Here is an 18,994-nt window from a genome sequence, read left to right as displayed (position 1 = left end):
ATCAGCTATCCCAGGACGCAGTCAAGCATCTCAACTCTCTGATGTCCACAAAATCAGCAGGAATAAGTCACAAGAGACCTTATGACACCCCATTCCCATCCATTAAAGACCCCAAACCCCCCAACTTTTTATAATAAACAAAAGGGTGGAATGTTATGAGTTCAGCCTCAATAAGACTGACACTTCAAGATTCTAGGGCCATGCATGTGCCGACAAGCCCTCAGGCAGCTGTGCCTAATGGCCCCAGGGATGTTAAAGGGCCCCGCATGACCCACGTGCAGTGTGGCTGGTGTGGCTGCATCATCCACATATGACTCAGCTAAGTCCTTGCATGCATGCGTGAGCCCCCTCATCTACATATGACATAGTCATGTCAACCCACTGTGTGCATGGCTAGGCAGCTTTTAAAAGCTGGACATGCCCTCTCTCTCTCCCTCTTTCTCTCTCTCCCTCCCTCCCTCCCTCCTCCTCTGGTGGAGGAGGGGTCATCTGGCTATGTGTTACTTTCATTGGTTAATAAAGAAACTGCCTTGGCCCTTTTATAGGACAGAAAATTAGGTAGGCGGAGTAAACAGAACAGGATGCTGGGTAGAAGGCAGCAAGGAAGACGTGATGAAGCTCCGGCCCAAGAGGAACATAGGTTAGCATCTTCCTGGTAAGCCACCACCTCGTGGTGCTACACACATGAATAGATATGGGTTAATCAAGATATGAGAGTTAGTCAGTAAGAGGCTAGAGCTAATTATCCAGTCAGTGTTTAAATGAATACAATTTGTGTGTTGTTATTTCAGGTAAAGCTAGCAGGGAGCTGGGCCGCAGCCCACCACTCCTTTCACTACCCTCCTCCTCCTCCTCCTCCTCCTCCTCTTCCCTCTTCCTCTCTCTCTCCCCTCTCTCTCTTTCCTTCTTTCTCCCTCCCTCCCACCTCCCTCTTCCTCCCTCCCCCCCTCCCCCTCCACACTGACTTCCCTAGTATTCGCCCCCTCTAATAAACTCCTAAGCAGCTTTGTTGCGTGTTCCGTTAGGTTTGTTGCATGTTTTGTGTTTCCTTCTCACTCATGCCAGATAATTTCCCTAATTTCAGTTACCTGTCCTGAAATACCTTTCCATCTTAGATGCCAAAGGATCAGCTTCCCCAGTCCCAGGTTCTGAGCATGCTCAGTCTGCACTGCTACCTTGTTTAGTTGTATTTCCCGTTGCCTGTCCTTACTCACACACCGTTAAGTGTGAAAGGCCTGAAAATTAGGGATGTCATTAAGATGTCAATCCTGCAAGTCTGTTGGCTAATATAATCTTTAAGTTATTTTTGAAAACACATTCATGACTACTTGTTTGGTTGAGAGGTTTTTTTGGTTTTTGTTTGGTTAATGAGATCTTTCTTGGCCCAATATATCTTTGCCATAGATAGTGTTGACACAGGAGCGTCTCTTGAGGAATCTTCTCAGTTGAATTGACCTGTGGGCCATCCCTAGGCAGATGGGGAGCTGTTTTAGAAGTGCAACTGACCCAGCAAGGAGGAGCTAGCCTGTAAGCGTCTTGCTTTAGCCTCCCTCAGTGATGGACTGTAAAGTCTAAAATAAAATAAGCCCTTTCCTCCCCGAGTTGGTTTCAGTCAGTGTTTTCTCAGTAACAGTAACGCAAACTAGAACGAGCAGCTGAGCTATTATCCAGACTTTGGGCCTTTTAATCTTTACTATTATCTGAAAAATTCTAGGTGAAAAGGAAGTGTTTGCGTGAAGAGCTTAGATACTAAGGCTTCTCCTGTCGATATTTCTTGGTTATTTTCTGTTCAAAAGAGCCTTCTGAATGGTCTCACTGTTGAGAGACACTTAAAATGGGAGGGAGCGTTCATTTGCCCCAACGTGAAGCACAGCTCCTTTTGCTCTTCCTTCTTCCACGACTTTTGGTCCCCCTGAGATGCCGGCCGAGACTACATTTCCCAGCAGGCTGTGCTCAGACTTACGGGTGCCCGCATAGGCCCGAGGAGCTCTGGGGGCGGCACAGTCGTGGTGCAAGCTGCTGACGGGCCGGCGCTTCGCGGTTTGAATGGCTGCGGGCCCGGGCCCTCGGCGCTTCTGAAGAGCCGCGGCCTCCGGTGCGCCATGCCATCTGGAGGCAACCAGTCGCCACAGCCTCCTCCTCCGGCCGCAGCCAGCTCGGAGGAGGAGGAGGAGGATGGCGACGCGGCAGACGGCGCTCAGCCCGCGGGGTCACCGGGCCCTCAGATCCAGCAGCGGTTCGAGGAGCTGTGCAGCCGCCTTAACATGGACGAGGCGGCGCGAGCTGAGGCCTGGGGCAGCTACCGCAGCATGAGCGAGAGCTACACGCTGGAGGTGCGCGCGCAGACCATCCGGGGAGGTCGGGGGGCTCGGTGTGGCTCTGGGGTCGCTTGGTCGTTTGCTCTGCACCGTTGCCTCTGCCGTGGCTTTGCAGCCGTCAGAGGAGACGCGTTAAGTTTCGCATTAAGTTACGTGTGAGAACGGCTTAAGATCTTTCACCCCTCTCCCTACTCCCCCCCCCCCCCCCCCGGCAGTTGAAAACCGGTGTAGACACACACATTTGTCGCTGAGCTCGGGCACTCTTTTTGGCTGTCACGCACCTATAGGTTTGTTATGTCCCGTTCTTGGGACGGGGCTTGAGGTTTACAAAAAATGGCCATTCGGGCCAGTGCCTGTCAACTCTGCAGGCACCTCCCATGCATGGGCCAATGGGAAGTGACACGGAAGTCCGGATTGTTTATCAGCTGCCTGTGCGTATGGCCCTCTTATTTTATATGTAGCTTATGGAAGGAGCAGGGCATAGAGGCCCACGATTCGAAGGCTAAGCAATACCTATAAGCAATTAACCTATAACGCGGTGGTTATGCCCGTGTCATTTTGCTGGGTCGGTATATATATTCATCTGTTCACACATCGAATTCACCCCTCTCCGTTGTTACAGCCGTGGGAAAGAAACGGGGCGACTTCAGACCTTAAAAACCCGAGTGACTCTGGACAAGTTTTTAAGCACTGTTTTCTTTTTCAGGGGAATGATCTTCACTGGTTAGCATGTGCCTTATATGTGGCTTGCAGAAAATCTGTCCCAACTGTAAGCAAAGGGACCGTTGAAGGAAACTATGTGTCTTTAACTAGAATCCTTCGATGTTCCGAGCAGAGGTAACTATTAGAGCTTGAAAAGGAGAATGTAACTAAAATAAAAGCTTACAAATCCCGCTGTTAGTGAAATTTCTCTTTGTATACTATTCTCTGAGCCTCTAACATGTAGATTGCTGAATTTAGAAACTGAGTCATGGTTTTCCTTTGCTATTTCAGAGTCAGGCTCATATTTTACTAACAAGTATATTTGCATTTTAATGCATGAAAGGTTATGACTCGTTGTGTAATGTTAATATAAATTTAAATAAAGATATCGAGCTTTTGAAGATAGAATGAATCAGAAGGGTAGACCAGCCTATCAATTGGCATTATGCTTAGATACATGTGCATGAAACTTGTGTTTAATGTACGTGGAATGCGTAGAACGGAAAATGCATGCTCTCTGACCCTAAAAAAGTCCTGTCCACATACCAATATGTTTATTACACCATTTGAAAATTCATGATTTTTGTATGGGCATGAGTGTTTTTCTGCATGTATTTGTGTACCACATGTGTTCCTAGTGTCTGTGAGGCCAGAAGAAAGCACTGGATGCCCTGGACCTGGAGGTCCCGGTGGTTGGAAGTCACCATGTGCGTGCAGGAAAATGTAAGCAATAAGGTGGACAGTGGTTGAGGGAGACACCCAGCATCAGTTTCTGGCTTCCTGTGCATTTCCTCACACTGCCTACGTGAACACACACGCACACACACACACACGCACACACACACACACACACACACACACACACACACACACACACACGGGAACCAAAGCAATCATAGTCTGAGCAAAGTTGATTAGGAGATTGGAGTGATAGACAAACGGTAGGAGGTAAAGCTAGCCAAAGGCATGCGTTGATTTTGTCATTGCCGAAATATGATTTGATGAAGTGATTTGGGTGTATTGTTAATTGTATTGGCATAACATCACCTTTATGTTACTAAGGTACTCAATTTTATTTTTGATATCAGCTTAATTGAATTTTTTAACAAGATGAAGAAGTGGGAAGACATGGCAAATCTACCCCCACAGTTCCGAGAACACACGGAAAGATTAGAAAGAAACTTCACTGTGTCTGCTGTGATTTTTAAGAAATATGAACCCATTTTTCAAGATATTTTTAAATATCCCCAAGAAGAACAACCTCGCCAGCAAAGAGGACGAAAGCAGAGGTAAGCTTCTGTGTGTGCTTGGGAGCAGCCTTCCTCTGAAGCGCAGTTCCTCACTCTTTAAAAGGAAACATGATTTCAGAAATTACTTTTTCCTAAGAAGTTGGGCTTTTTCGTTTGTTTTGAGACAGGGTCTCACTTTGTAGACTTGGGGCATGGAATTCACTCTGTAGACCAGACTGGCCTCCAACTCATAGAGATCTGCCTGCCTCTGCCTCTCAGTCCTGGTATTAAAGATGTGTGCTCCCACACCTGACTTCAAATGTTTTTTGTTTTTTTTTAATGATAATTTGTTGTTGTTGTTGTTGTTGTTTGCTGTATGTTAGAAGTTGTCTGGCTTCTTTCATAATGCAAAATGTTTGGGTTTTATACTGATATAAAATTTCCTTTTTTATTTATTTTTATGCAGACTGACAAATCAGACCTTAAGTACTTTCTCCAGTTGACTTCCTTGGTATAGATCAGATACTCATATTTTCTATTTCTATTATTTGACCTTTCTGTCAAACTGAATGAATAATAGTCCCCTGAAATCAGTTTGATGTTCGTAGCCAATCAGCATCAGAGAAACTAGACTGAGTGAGAATAGGGGAATTCAACTACTCTGGACTTGTTTTCCGGTCCAGTTCTACAAAATCAGCTTATCTGGTTTAGTGTTTTCGGTCTTTACAGCTGTGGGCAATTACAAGATTAAAAACTGCCCTCCTTTAACATCCAGGTTTGTTTAAAACAGAGAGAGGGAAATTCTGATCTTAAAGTATATCAAGGAATTTCCTTTTAAACAGCATTCATAAGAAATGTCCAAGGTGGGGAGAACTGCGATTGGAATGTAAAATGAAATTAAAAAATGTACAAGAGGGCCGTGTGTGGTGGTGCACACCTTGGTCCCAACTCTTTAGAGGCAGAGGCAAGCGATTTACAAAGTGAGTTCCAGGATGGTCAGCGTCTTCAGAGAAATCATGTGTAGAAAAACAACAACAGTAACAAAAAAATATATTCAAGAGGCTGGGTATAGTTACACACAACTGTAATTCTAGCATTAAGGAGGCTGAAGCAGGAGGATCACCTGGACTGTACAAAAGAGATCCTGTCTCAGCCAAAAAGATAAACAAAACAAAATCCAAAGCCCCTGAAATGGGGGAAGGAATATCATTGTGTAGACAGGCTAGACTTAAACTTACTAGGTAGCCCAGGCTGGCCTCAAGCTTGTTCTGTTCTATCCTGAGCGGAGCTCTCCTTGGACCCACTGTTCCCAGCTTTGTAATGATATGTTCTGAGCTTTCATTTCAAGCTGTCTTATTAAGGCTACCATGATCATTTAAAAAAAATACAATAGCTTTTTTTCCTTTAGAAAGTCTAAAAATAACTTCCTACACACTTGTTCGGTATGCGTGTATATCACCCAGTTCTAATTAAGAGGCTTGTATTATTTCTTCAAGGAATTTTACATTTATACTATTCTGTACTTATGGGTGAGTGTTGGAAACTGGATCCAAGGTTTCATGAATGCTAGCCACATTCTCTAAGACTCATGCTCGCGGCACTTTCGAGCACGTTCTGCTAACAGTCACACTAGTGATATGTGGAACTTACCTATGTGTGATGAGGCAAGCAGTCTTTTCGGATGCAAACTTGTACTATGACAAGCTTATAGGTTTTTGACTTGTTAGGCATGGGAAAGTAAGTGCCTAGGACAATCCATGCACCTGCTGAGTGAGTAGACTTACTGCAGAACGCTTGCTTTACCATGGTTGTACTGCCTCTTGTATGACTGTAATGTACAGTCACACACAGCAACAAGAAATAACTGTTGCGGTATCATGCAGGGGATGGGGATTTAGACAACCCATGGTCTCTCTTCTGAGAGGTGACAGTAAAATGAGGGGCAGGAAGTAGCATACAGGCACTGTGAGTGCAGCAGATACAGAAAAGGGGGATTTTGGAGGCAAAAGGAAATCGAGATGAGCCAGTTCGATGGCTTTACATGGAGTAAGTAGAAATGGGTAGGATTTAGGCAGATTACATTAGAGATAGAGATGGGGTCTTATAGAGGAACTAGCAATAAGTGTAGAAGTGACAAGCCAGAGGGAACTGGGGAGCAAGGAGGTTAGTCAAGGTATCCCCAGGGTTGTAATGTTACAGAGCTAACATTTAGAGTAGCTTATGTATTACAAGCAAAAGAGCCTAAATTTTATGTTTGAGGCCAATCAAAATCATAACTAGTTTATCATATACTATGGCAAAAAGGCCATATCTTTCTTTCTTTTTTTGAGACAGCGTGTCATCTAGCCCAGGTATCTTTGACCATGTTAAATATCCAAGCACAGCGATGAACTATAGAGTCTTCTGCTTTCACCTCCTCAGTGCAGTAAGAAGCTACTTATAAAAGTCCAGCTGACGGTTCACTGTGACTGTGGCCGAGTAGATTAAGTCTGGTGTTACTCCTAAATACAGGAACTCTGATGGGTGAAGGACAAAGGCCAAGAGAAGCAAGTGGCTGCTCATGCTAGCGCCAGAACTACACCAAGTCTCCTGCTCGTCTCTGGGGTGTGCTGCTTCTCTTGAGCCTTATTAAAATAGGCTCTGTAAAGCTGGGCATGATGACACCCACCTGTAATGCTAGCACGTGGCAGAGTCAGGTGTTCAAGGCCAGCCTGGATTACACGTCCTGTCTCCAAAAACAGAAAAATGGAAAGACTTAACCTCTAGAGTTGGCTTCAGGAATGTGATTTTATAAAAACAGGAATGGTTATTTTCTTTTTATTTTGTGCCTTACGTATCTTGACCCCAAAGACTTAAAAAGTCTCTCCCCCTCCCCCGAACTGCTTGCTCTGCCTCCCAGCTGTTTGCTCTTAGTATTTGGTTGGGGCAGAGCTTCTTCCACATTTCCTCGTAGAGCCAAGTCTGCTTTCCCTCCTGTGTCTGTGGGCTTGTCTCCACTGGTTTGAGTCATTTTGGATGTCTCTTTGTTATGTTTGTATTTGTCTTACGACTTTGTTTTTCCCCCTCCAGGCGACAGCCCTGTACCACATCTGAAATTTTCCACTTTTGCTGGGTGCTTTTTATATATGCAAAAGGTAAGCAAAGAGTAACATTTATTTGGATAGGAGTTGCTAACCTGCATTTTCAGGTGCTGATTCTATCAGCTGTATTATGGATCAGGAAGAAAGGCCCACTTTTCTTAAAAGGATCCTTTTTACAGTATTCACATTTCCTCGTATTAGATGGCATTCCTTTTCATTTTATACTTGTTCCACATCTCTGTGATGTGAAGCTCTCGTTTTGAATTGTGGATGGAACCCCACTCTGTATCAGCTTGTATCTAGGGCTCTGATCTCCATAAGATGTGTCTGATTCGTTGAGTGGGACTGAAATCCTCACAGTGGTTCTGATGACTTTCTGCATGTCCACAGGTAACGTGTGTCTAAACTTAATCAGATACTTAGAATCTTTTTCTCTCCTCTTTTCATTCTGTTACTCTATCCAAGGCTGCATGTGCGGAAATACATCTCCATATAGTGATAATTCTTAACAGTCTAAGGAGAAGGTACAGTTATATTCATTAGCTTTTTCTCTATAGACTGTGGCGTATGACTGCCACTAAGATAGTTCAATAAGATGCAAATTGTCGGAACTGGAGGGAGTCTCATGTATACCATAGTCCAACCTTTATGTATTCAGGATACGTTCTAAGATCTGGACCCAAAGAAGTTCCTACACAGGGGTTCCTATACATACCTACATAAAATTTAATTTAAATATTAGGCACAATAAGAGATAAATGACATTAGTTATAATAAGAACAGAGCTGTTATGTTGGTATATAGAGGTTATATAAATGTTATCCCTATCGATTATCTTATTGTACTCTAAATCTTAGGAGCATCAGCATATGATTCTTTTAAAGATTTACTTTTGTTTTATATGTATGGATGTTTTGCCTGCATGTATACCTGTGCACCGTGTGTGTGCAGTACCAGAAGAGGTCAGAAGGGGCATCCAATATCTTGGACCTGCAGATAGAGATGGTTGTGAGGCTCCATATGGGTGCTGGGAGCCAAACCCTGAGTTATCTGAAAAAGCAACTGTGCTCTTAATCACTGAGCAATCTCTCCAATAAATTTATGTTTTTATTTAAATTAAGGACACTTATCTTTTCACTTAGTGGAAACACTTCAATGTTTTGTCTTTTCTTTGGCAAGTTGCTGAATTATTTTAGGGTCATTGTTAAGTAAGCTACAGATTACTTGAATAAAATCACTGCCGTATGGAGACAATAGATCAAGTAACCGTGAAAGCAACTAATTGGCTAGTGGATGCATAGCATATTCAACCTGGATATGCAGAACACGGGGATGATTCATGTTCCAGGTGGCACAGAGCTGGACAGAGCAGAAAAACATGCAATTTTAAACTTAGTTTTTATTTGTCTGAGGCTTACAATGTAGGCCAGGCTAACCTGGAACCTGTGACCCTCCTGCTTCAGTCTCCCTAGTCTTAGATTACAGATATCCTTGCCTGAGAATTATTTCCTAAATTTTCCATTTGTTTTTTTTTTTTTTGTTGTTGTTGTTTTTTTTTTTGTCTGTTGATCAAAGGTAACTGAAACTATAAAAATAAAATCATGGGTAAAAGAAAATTACTGTATAAGAGATTCCCTTTATTAGATCAACTATCTCAAATGACTTGATTTCAAGATTAGGCAGTTAAAGCCCAGAAATGTTAAGACTAATGCTAGGATTTGAATACAGATCTCTTGTCTCCCAGCTTGGTGCTGAACATGCAGGTGTGGTCTCCAGGTGTGAAGGGAGGGGGTCCTCCGTGAGCTGTACGTCCAGCTGAAGGCAGAGTCTTTGTGAGCTCTTTAGTTTTGCTCTCCATAACAGTGATGTTGGCTGCTTTCTTTAGTGCCGTCACAAGTCACAGGTGTGGCCGGGGTAGGTGTTTGCTTAGTGTGCACCATACCCTGGATTTCCTTTTAAGCACCACAAAAATAAAACAAAATAAAATAAATGTGACATAAACCAGTGGCATAAAATAAAAGTCTAGCGCATATAAACTTTCTGTGAAGGCTGCCATGTTAGTTTGTATGACTGATATTACATATGATAGTAATCTTATTGATTGTATTGGATGGCTGCCTGGCTACTAGGATTTTAATCTATTTTGTGTTCTTCGGAGCAAATGTATTTGCTAGCATAAGGACTATTAAAATGATGGCAGCGTCTCAGTTAGGCAGGAGACGCCACACTTAGCTTCTGGGAGTCTCTGTTGCCTCCAAGTACAGAGTTCAGGTGCACAGCACAGTTCAGTGACTTTGTAGTGTGCTTGGATCAGTTCTCGTGGGTAACTTAGTTGTTTTTATTCAGTGTTGGGTTTATTTGTGGGGAAGATAGACTGAGCATGCAGCATATGGACATTTTAGATGATCTCATTCCCAATAATAAGCTAGTTATTTGTATGTTTGTGTATTTGGTATGGCAAGTGACAAGTTTGAGCTGTCACACGAAGGGCTTTTTGAGCAGAAGACCACTTCCTGTTTTCATAAAGTCACATTCCTGGACAAGTAAGCCAAATCTAGCAGTTAAGTCTTTCCGTTTTTTGTTACCTCTTAATTAAACAATAAAATAGCCTGTGTAGTAAGGTCCATTGTAAGGCCAGGGTCTGAAGTGAGAACTTTTCCGTGTGGAGACTGTCCTGGAATTTCAACTAGAACACACTCTGTTGGGGCATTTCAGCCTTTGGTTAGAAGTTACAGTGCTGCTGTTCTTGTCCTCTGCTGCAAGTGCACACAGGAACAAGTTTAGACTTGCCAGTGGTGGCTTTGTAGCTTATAACCAGTGGGTGTGGCTTCCTAGTTTATATACAAGAATAGGAGTAGATTTTTAATATTTGACCTTTTATACTATAGGTAAGCAAGTAAGCTGGAGTATATCAATACAGAGTTTAACCTCTTAGTATTCATTTGCCTTTCTGGCAGCAGCAGGCTTTTATTTATTTATTTTTTGCTTTAACTTTCTTTGGAAGGAAGCAAAGGAGGAAAGTCTAAGATAGACCCAATAAGACAAAACCAAGCGTGGATGATGCATACATTAAGGTACACACTACGTGTGGAAGTGTGGTTCATGCCTTTGGGTCGGCAGTATGCATGAAAATGCAGAGGTGTGGCAACAGTTTTTAGACAGACACTTGCTAGCAATTTCTATGGAGCTGTTCAGTATTCTTCAGCCAGCACTGCACAAAGGGGGAGTTTGTCGGCTCGGGCTATGTTTACTTTTCTGCTACAAGCATTGGCAGTTACCCTTGGGATAGTGGCTGCTGAGTCAAATGTCTGTATTCCTGTTCTGTTGGATTAATGTGTATAAATGTTTATTACTGTATAGAAAAGCATTTTAAAATGTTACCATTAGGGCTCTGAAGAAAGGCTTTCTTCTCTAGAGTATGTATATGAGAAAAAAAAATCATACACCATTTTCCAGTGGTTTACCTCTAAATATTTCTAGTAATTTTCACTGTAGAAAGTTTAAGAGAGTTGATAAATTTTTGTGTGTTCAGAAATCCAAAGACCAGAGCAGTAATAATTAGTTTTAGTGAGTTACTAGCTACTTAATAGATACCTATGAAATGTGTATTGAATTTAAGTAAAGTTTAGTTTTCATTGAATTCTTAGACATACATTAAAATATCAGTCCCCCAAAATGTAAATTTTCCAAAACACTTTATCACTTATAATGAAAGAAAGAGATTATTTTAAACTATTGTAGAGTGGATGCCAGTGTAACTCGGTGACTTTCTATAACCCTATAGGCAACTTCCCCATGATTAGTGATGATCTGGTGAACTCTTACCACCTTCTGCTGTGTGCGTTAGATCTAGTTTATGGAAACGCCCTACAGTGTTCTAATCGCAAAGAGCTCGTGAACCCTAATTTCAAAGGTAAGTTTATATGTGAAACATTTGACAGCCCATGTTTCCACAGGATTTTACTCTTGGGAATTGTTCCGCAAATCTAGGTCTGCTAGCATCAGAGGACCGAGTATCGGAACTTCACAGTGGAACTGTCAGAGTACTTAGACTGAAGAGTCAGCACATCTGCGTTTCTCTAAAGTTTTATTTTTTTCCTGTGCGTATGAGTGTTGTGTCTGCATGTGTGTGTTTGTGTACCACATGCATGCCTGTGCTCTCAGAGGCTAACCAGAAGGAGAGTGTCAAATCCCGTGGGACTGGACTTACAGATGGCTGTGGACCATGGGTGCTGGGAACTGAACCTGGGTTTTCTGGAAGAGTAACCAGTGCTCTTAACTGCTGAACCATCACTCCAGTCCTTAACCCTCCCCCTTTAAAATCAAAAGCAAATGTCATCACTAAAATATCATTTAGTCTTAAGTGAGAACTTTAGAAGCTTTTGAAAAATACATTGAAAAAAGAGAACTTAGAAACGGAGTGTATCAAAGATCACTCTAAAGTTACGGTAGTATTTTTGACTGTTAGTGAGTTTTGTGCACTCCAGGTAGCAAAAAAGAATTTACTTAAAGAATATCATTTCACTTCTTTTGCTATAGGAAAATAAAATTCTAAAATAACAAAATCCTTATCCTCTAGGTGACAAGTATGAGAGTCACACTCATTTCGGCAATGCATACATTATGCTTTAAATGATGTAATTGCTATAAACCGTACGTGTGAATACCGAGGATGTATAGGCTACTATATATACTATATATATATATATATATATATATATATATATATCAGGTACTGCTGATTCTGTTTGAAGAACACTGTGGTAGAATTCTGATTGTCAGTTTGGCATGGTTTCAATTAGAATTTCAACTTCCCTATCTCTCAGGGTTGATTTCAGAATTAGGGAGTTAGCTACTGTAATTACCTGCTGCTCAGAAGGTTTGAGATTAGGACTGCAGATAGATTCCATGCCAGATTGTGTGCCTTACCTGCGTGTTATCTTCAGTTTATAGAACAAACAAAAAAGTAGAAAAACAAAATAAAAATAAGATTTTTAGATTGCATTTAAGATTCTTTAGATTATGCATGTTCTAATAAAGATGAAGCAGATATCTGAAATTCAAGTCTACACTCTAAACCTTCAGATCCAAGCATTTTGGACAAGGAAAACTTGACCTTTACCCTTTCTGTACTCCTTTCCTTCTTCCTTTCATTAGGAACTGAGTCCATGGCACCCTAGTTCTATGATGTAGCTATTGCTTCCATTTGATATTTTATGTTTTCTTCTATTTTTACCTCCTTTAATTTTCTTTGAAAATTTTGTGTTCTTATGAAAGAGTACACTATAAATGAATATAAATACATCTAATATAATCAAGTCAAAGTGGATAATTTTTAAGCTGTGTAATTAAAACAATTGTTACATTTTAGTGGGGGGCAGGGAGGAGGCATGTATATACCACAGCACACATGTGAGAAACCAACTTGAAGGGAATCAGTTGTCATGGACCAAACTCAGGGTGTGAGGCTTGGAAGTGGGGCTTTACCTGATGTGCCATCTCACCAGCCTGAATTGGGTAATTAATAATAACAATAATAATATATTATTGTTACATATAATAATACATATTGTTGTATATAATAACATAAATATATAATATAGTTGTGTATTATATATTAATACATAATTTATTATATGAAATAAAATAATTTATTATGATGACAATGATGATTGTTTTTTTGAGACAGGTCTCTGAAGCTCTGGCTGTTGTGGATCTCGCTATGTAGACCACACTGGCCTTGAGCTCACAGAGATCTACCCTGCCTACTCCTGAGTGCTGTGATTAAAGGCGTGCACCACCACACGCGGCAGAACTATGTGATTTGTTAAGTGGATTTTTAAAAATTTGAATGTAAAGCTCATTTGCAGAATACAGTTCTTATTTTTTTAGATATTCTTGCAACAACTTTTTAAAAAGTTTTCTAACAATCTATGGTCACATAACAAATCATTTGAGTGGTGATGTACTTTGTTCATTTCCATTTAAAAAAGTATTTAATTTATAATGTAAGTAGTCATCTCTTTATGTGAGACAGGATGTTATAGCTCAGGCTGTCCTTCCAATTCACAACAATCTGGCCACTGGAATATTGTGAGGCAATGTGTCTGGGATAAAGTGCCCTTTTTTGTTTGTTTGTACTGGGGATGCTACATATACAGCTCTCTCTTCATTTTCTGAGGCATATATAAATTAGATACACATGCCAATCATATCCTGAGCAGACTCATGAATATTTATGTTAGCTAACTGATGCTGACCTGTCTCTGTTCTGTGATTTCACACATCATAGGCTCATCAGAGGACTGCCACCCTAAGGATTCTAAGCCTTCCTCTGACCCACCTTGTGTCATTGAGAAGCTCTGCTCCTTACACGACGGCCTGGTGTTGGAGGCAAAGGGAATCAAGGAGCATTTCTGGAAACCCTATATTAGGAAACTTTTTGAAAAAAAGGTTTGTAAGCAATGAAATAAGCATGCTTTCTGGATAAAGAGTTGGTGGCGTGTAATCTAAGGCGCTCCTTTCATCCTAGCTCCTCAAGGGGAAGGAAGAAAATCTTACTGGCTTCCTGGAGCCCGGCAACTTTGGGGAGAGCTTGTGAGTAGTGCGCTGCAGTGTGCTGTGACACTGAATTTTCCCGGGGCGGGGGACCTCAGTCTCGGCCTTTGTGCCCTGTGCTCAGATGCTTTTAGTACTGTATGGGAGAACTCGCGAAAAAACAGGTCTAGAAACGTCTACTTGTTTTTGTTCTGCTTAAAATTTTATTAGTCGGGGGGGGGGCTGGAGAGATGGCTCAGAGGTTAAGAGCATTGCCTGCTCTTCCAAAGGTCCTGAGTTCAATTCCCAGCAACCACATGGTGGCTCACAACCATCTGTAATGAGATCTGGTGCCCTCTTCTGGCCTGCAGACATACACACAGACAGAATATTGTAAACATAATAAATAAATAAAATTAAAAAAAAATTTTATTAGTCGGGATTTTAGACTATAAATTTTGAAATTAAGAAATGCTTTTGTGCCGGGTATGGTGGCACTCAGCACTCAAGAGGCAGAGGCAGGCGGATCAGAGTTCAAGGCTGCTTGGTCCACAGAGCTAAGTTCTAGGACAGCCAAGGTCACACAAAGAAATCCTATCTCAAAAAAAACAAAAACAAAAAAGAAAAAAGAAATGATTTTGTAGCTAGCCATCAGGGTACATGTCTGACATCCCAGCACTTGGGACCTGAGGTAAGAAGACTGTAAGTTTGAGGCTACTTTGTTTAAATAAATAAATAAATAAAGTTAAGAAAAGGGAACAGAAGACTGGTTTTTGGAACTAAAGAGGTGACAAAATGTGACAGTAACCAGGTCTTCAGAGGTGCCAAGAACAGCAGAGGAAGTGTTCCTACATGATCTTATACCAGTTATAGATCACCCAGGCTCACTATTGCTTATCCTCAGTTTAGTATTATTTAGCGTATTGAATGTGTGCTATCATTTGCTATTCTTATTAGCTTATTGAAGGCAGGTTGGTTCAGGGTCCCCACCTTGATACACTGCTCAGTGTGTGCTGGACATACGGAATAAAGCAAACTTTTGTAATAAGCAATTATTCGATTAAAATATGACTTTGAGAAACTTACCAGATTTTATAGTAAAAATGAAGTATGTGCTGTGGACCATGAGCTGAAATGACGGCCCTGTTTCCCCATAGTAAGGCTGTTAATAAGGCTTATGAAGAGTATGTGTTAGCCGCTGGGAATTTGGATGAACGGATATTTCTTGGCGAGGATGCTGAGGAGGAAGTTGGGACTCTCTCGCGGTGTCTGAATGCTGCCTCAGGTCCAGAGAGTGCGGAACGAATGCAGGCGAAAGACATCTTGCAGCAGCATCTTGACAAGGTGAGCCAAGCCAAGTAGAAAACAGATGTGTGACATAATGAGCATGTCTCAAGATCTTGGGAGAGGGGGACTGGGACGAGGGGAAAACGGACTTATGCTCGCTCTTCATAATCCTGCGTGTATGCATGCTTTAAGTGCTGTGGTAAGGAAAAGAAAATTCAAGTTAGCGTATTGGTTTATTTTTTGGTTTAGCACCAACTTTCAAATATTTAATTAGGCGTGAGAAGGGAATTGGCCATTAGTCTGAACGGCTATATTTTGCTGGCAGTCTTTGCTTTTGGGAAGATGGGCTGTGGTATTCACTCTACACGGTAGACACAAGAGACATTTAGGAAATATCAGTCAACTCTAATTGGGGCCTGTGGATCTGTAGTCTAATCTTGAAGAAAATTCTGATGAACTGAAACCAAATTTTAAGATGATGAAAACTGGTGACTCTAGTTTTCCCTTCCCCATAACTGAGAAGCTTCGGATGCGACACTGGTCCATGTGCTTCTCGCTCTTTCTCTCTCTCTCCTTTCCTTTTCTTTTTTGTTGTTGAGGCAGGTCTCACGATGCTTCCCAGGTTAACCTCAAATTCCTAGCAATCATGCCTCAGCTGCCTAAGCGCTGAGATTACAGACATGAACACCATTTGATAACACTCAAATGTTTTCATATGCTAGGTTATGTTCTGGACTCTCAGAAATACAGCAGTGGACAAAACAGCAGCAAGCAGCCTGTCCTAAAGAAACTTAATTTTAGCTGGGAAAGGTAGACAATAGCTAACCAAATAGTTAAATATGTTGGATGATGGTCCATAGGACAGATAAAATAGATAATACAGAGTATTGTGAATGGGACAGAATGTATGGATTTGGGGTCCACTGTAGACATGGTGGCTGGAGCGCTCTGAGGAGTTAGTATTAATAGAGTCCTGAGATGACCGAGGAGGAAAGCCTTGGGAAAGCCTTGGGTACAGACGGGATTGATTTGAAGCCGGCAGATTAGCAACTCCTAAGATCTGAGGTAGGAACATGTCTGATGTTGGAGGCATGGTGAGAAGGCCCGTGTGGTAAGAACGTAGTTCATAAGGGAGAGTCTCAAGGTGAGGGTGCAGGGAGGAGATAAGAGGCCTATTAGTCTTTGGAAGCCATTGTAAGGACTTTGGCTGTAGTTGAGATGAAATGTTTCAAGAGAGTATTTGGAAAGACGACCCCTACAAGATCTAATGAACATTTTTAAAGGGCCTAGGAGAGGCGGGCTCAGGGCAAGAGAATGTTAAGAGGCTGTTTTAGCAACTCTTCATGGTGGCTTGGTTTATAGAGATATTTGTATTTGGACCACATTTTAGAAATAGCGTCCACAGGACTTACTGATATTTGGATTATGGCATTATTGGGTGAATAAGTGTACGTCCTTATAAATGCCTGTGAGGTCCTGAGTGAGCTGGTCATGTCGCTTATTATTCATCTCCTCCTGTTCTCCTCACCCATTCCACCTGTTCTCATTCTTCAGATATGCCAAGCATGCCACCAGCTCAAAACCTTTACCCTGCCACCTCTGCCTAGACATGTTTCTTCAAGATACTCATGTGGCTTACTTCCTCATTTTTTCTGTTCTCTGCTAAGTTGATTCCTGTAAAACAATAGCCCAGCACACTCCCACCCTCAAGACTCCATTTCTCTTACTCTGCTGTTGGTGCCCTCTTAGTAAATAAGTAGGTAATTGAACTGCTCTGTCTATCTGTGTTAGAATACAGGCGCCAGGAGGGCTGCAGCTGGAGCCGTGTACAGTGCCCGCCACAGTGGTTATCCCTAAACTTCTACTATTGATATATATCAAGAGGGAAGGGCGAGTCTGGGGTGGATTTAAAGCGATGGTTATTAGCACATTGTATTTGAGATGTCTTGGGGATCCTGGTTGACTCACTGAGTGGGCAGTTCAGAGATGTATTACTGGAGCTTCCCAGAGAGGTTGGAGTTGTGGTTTTGTGTTCTGAGTCAGCTGGGCATGGATGGTTAAAATCAGGAAATGAAGATTCCCATTGGTGAGTTGTTGGAGAATAAAGATCTAAAGGCGGAGTTCTGGAGCACACCAAACCTGTCTCTGCTAGAGAAAGGTGCATCCTAGTTGTTTTGATTTTTCGAGACAGGATCTCTCTATACCCCTGTCTGTCCTGGAACTCTCTATGTAGACCAGGCTGGCCTTAAATTCACAGAGATCTACCTCTCTCTGCCTCTCAAGTGCTGGGATTAAAGGCGTGCGCCACCACACCTGGCCTAGTATTTTTTTATATCAGCTCTGTACCCTGTAAGAGAATGCACAAGGAATTGCAAAGCTAAGCCCCTTACTAGTGCTACAACACAGGGAAGCCCCGCACTGACCTGGAGGACTTCGGGCAGGAAGCTGTGGTTGATCACACTAGATTCTGTGAAACCAGTGCTGCTTGTGAGCGAGACTGCTTTATGTGCTGCTGGCTGCCATGACTTCTTCACATGTATCCAGGACATCTTTATCTCACAGGACAGGCAGGGATGTGGGCAGTGCAAGAAGCCAAAATAGCAGCAGCCATCTGATGCACCTAATCTACCCAGACCATCTTATTGCCTTTAAATAATAATAAGAATTTTTTCATGTCTGTAGCTAAGACGTAGAACACACATTCATTTCCATTTAGTGAATGGTTTGTGCCTTCCTGTGTCCTGAGAATCGAGCAGTTTGTTCTGTTACTAAGTGAAAGCTTTGCTAAGCGTTTGAAAGTCTAGGGTGAGAACATTGAGTACTCAGCGAAAATGCTGACTTCTGAGTATTAAAAATGATTTAAGCTAACAACCTTTTAGAGTTTCTTTGAAAAGTTGGAAAAGCTGATTTGCTAGTATATGTATTCATGTTTAAATTCTTGCTCACATATTTTTCATATGCATGTTAGATGTTTGCCAGCTTGCTCCTCTGAAGACCTGTCTGCTTGAGAGGAATTGTCATGGATTCTCGGAACTACAGTCTGGGGGTGACTGATGAGGACTTGCAGGGCATCAGATTTTCCTTTTACTTAGTTTTTATTTAGTTTTGAAATGTTTACCTTCTGAAGTAAATTTGATACATTGGTTTTTATTTAGGCCTGATTCCAGCCATTGCTTTCATGCCGTTGAGTGTCACTCCCCAGCAGTGGACTGGAGCTGTGGGAGTGATGTTCTTAGTGTTTTCAGTCCTGATTTCCCTGTGTGCTGAGCATGGGCTCTGAAGGGGAGCTCCTACAGAGATAGAGCCCGTATGTGTAAGTCAGACTGTGCCGTTGCGCTCCGCCCTACCCTGGCATAGACTTCTGCTGTAAGATTTACATAAAGAGAACTTTTAGTTGCCTAGACTATGTATGTATTGTTCTTATTTGGGAGAACATGTTTGGATAATAGAAGCTCTGAGTGGAATTATGTTTAAATTCTCAAAATGGTGATGTTTGATATATTAAAATATGTTGATAGAAAATCTCATTGTCTTGAATTCCTATTTGTGGTGTAATTTAAGGAAACTTAATTTTTGCCCTCTAGTCTAAAGCACTTAGAATCTGCACACCACTGACTGGCGTGAGGTATGTTCAGGAGAACAACCCTTCAGTGACCCCCGTCTCCACAACTACATACAGCCTAAGTCGCCTTCACACCATGCTGAGTGGCCTCAGGAATGCACCCAGTGAGAGGCTTGAACAGATACTCAGGTTGGTTTTAATTTTGTCTCCCTTCCAAGAGTTAGTTGTTGACCATTTTTCAATTTCTTACCATACATTTTCAGTATTAGTGCCCTACCA

The 18,994-nt window shown here is 41.9% G+C and overlaps 1 protein-coding gene across 2 annotated transcripts in view; it reads left to right on the top strand.

The window, feature by feature from the left end:
- The first annotated feature begins 2,002 nt into the window (after nucleotides 1–2,002).
- Rbl2 (RB transcriptional corepressor like 2) overlaps nucleotides 2,003–18,994 on the top strand; it is a 50,882-nt gene continuing 33,890 nt past the window's right edge. For both annotated transcript variants that reach the window (XM_041650938.1, XM_041650937.1), the window contains exons 1-9: nucleotides 2,003–2,333; nucleotides 3,025–3,155; nucleotides 4,109–4,309; nucleotides 7,319–7,383; nucleotides 11,114–11,242; nucleotides 13,622–13,782; nucleotides 13,862–13,926; nucleotides 15,024–15,210; nucleotides 18,738–18,904. In XM_041650938.1, the coding sequence (XP_041506872.1) occupies nucleotides 2,103–2,333; nucleotides 3,025–3,155; nucleotides 4,109–4,309; nucleotides 7,319–7,383; nucleotides 11,114–11,242; nucleotides 13,622–13,782; nucleotides 13,862–13,926; nucleotides 15,024–15,210; nucleotides 18,738–18,904 (1,337 nt within the window). In that variant the 5' untranslated portion in view covers nucleotides 2,003–2,102. The remainder of the gene's footprint in view (nucleotides 2,334–3,024; nucleotides 3,156–4,108; nucleotides 4,310–7,318; nucleotides 7,384–11,113; nucleotides 11,243–13,621; nucleotides 13,783–13,861; nucleotides 13,927–15,023; nucleotides 15,211–18,737; nucleotides 18,905–18,994) is intronic.

This window comes from Microtus oregoni, unplaced genomic scaffold (assembly GCF_018167655.1).
Source record: "Microtus oregoni isolate MIOR12 unplaced genomic scaffold, Mior012 000004F_ref0000308, whole genome shotgun sequence".
Taxonomy (NCBI): Eukaryota; Metazoa; Chordata; class Mammalia; order Rodentia; family Cricetidae; genus Microtus; species Microtus oregoni.
Note: the sequence above shows the minus strand (reverse complement) of the source record. Positions and strands in the feature narration are given on the sequence as shown.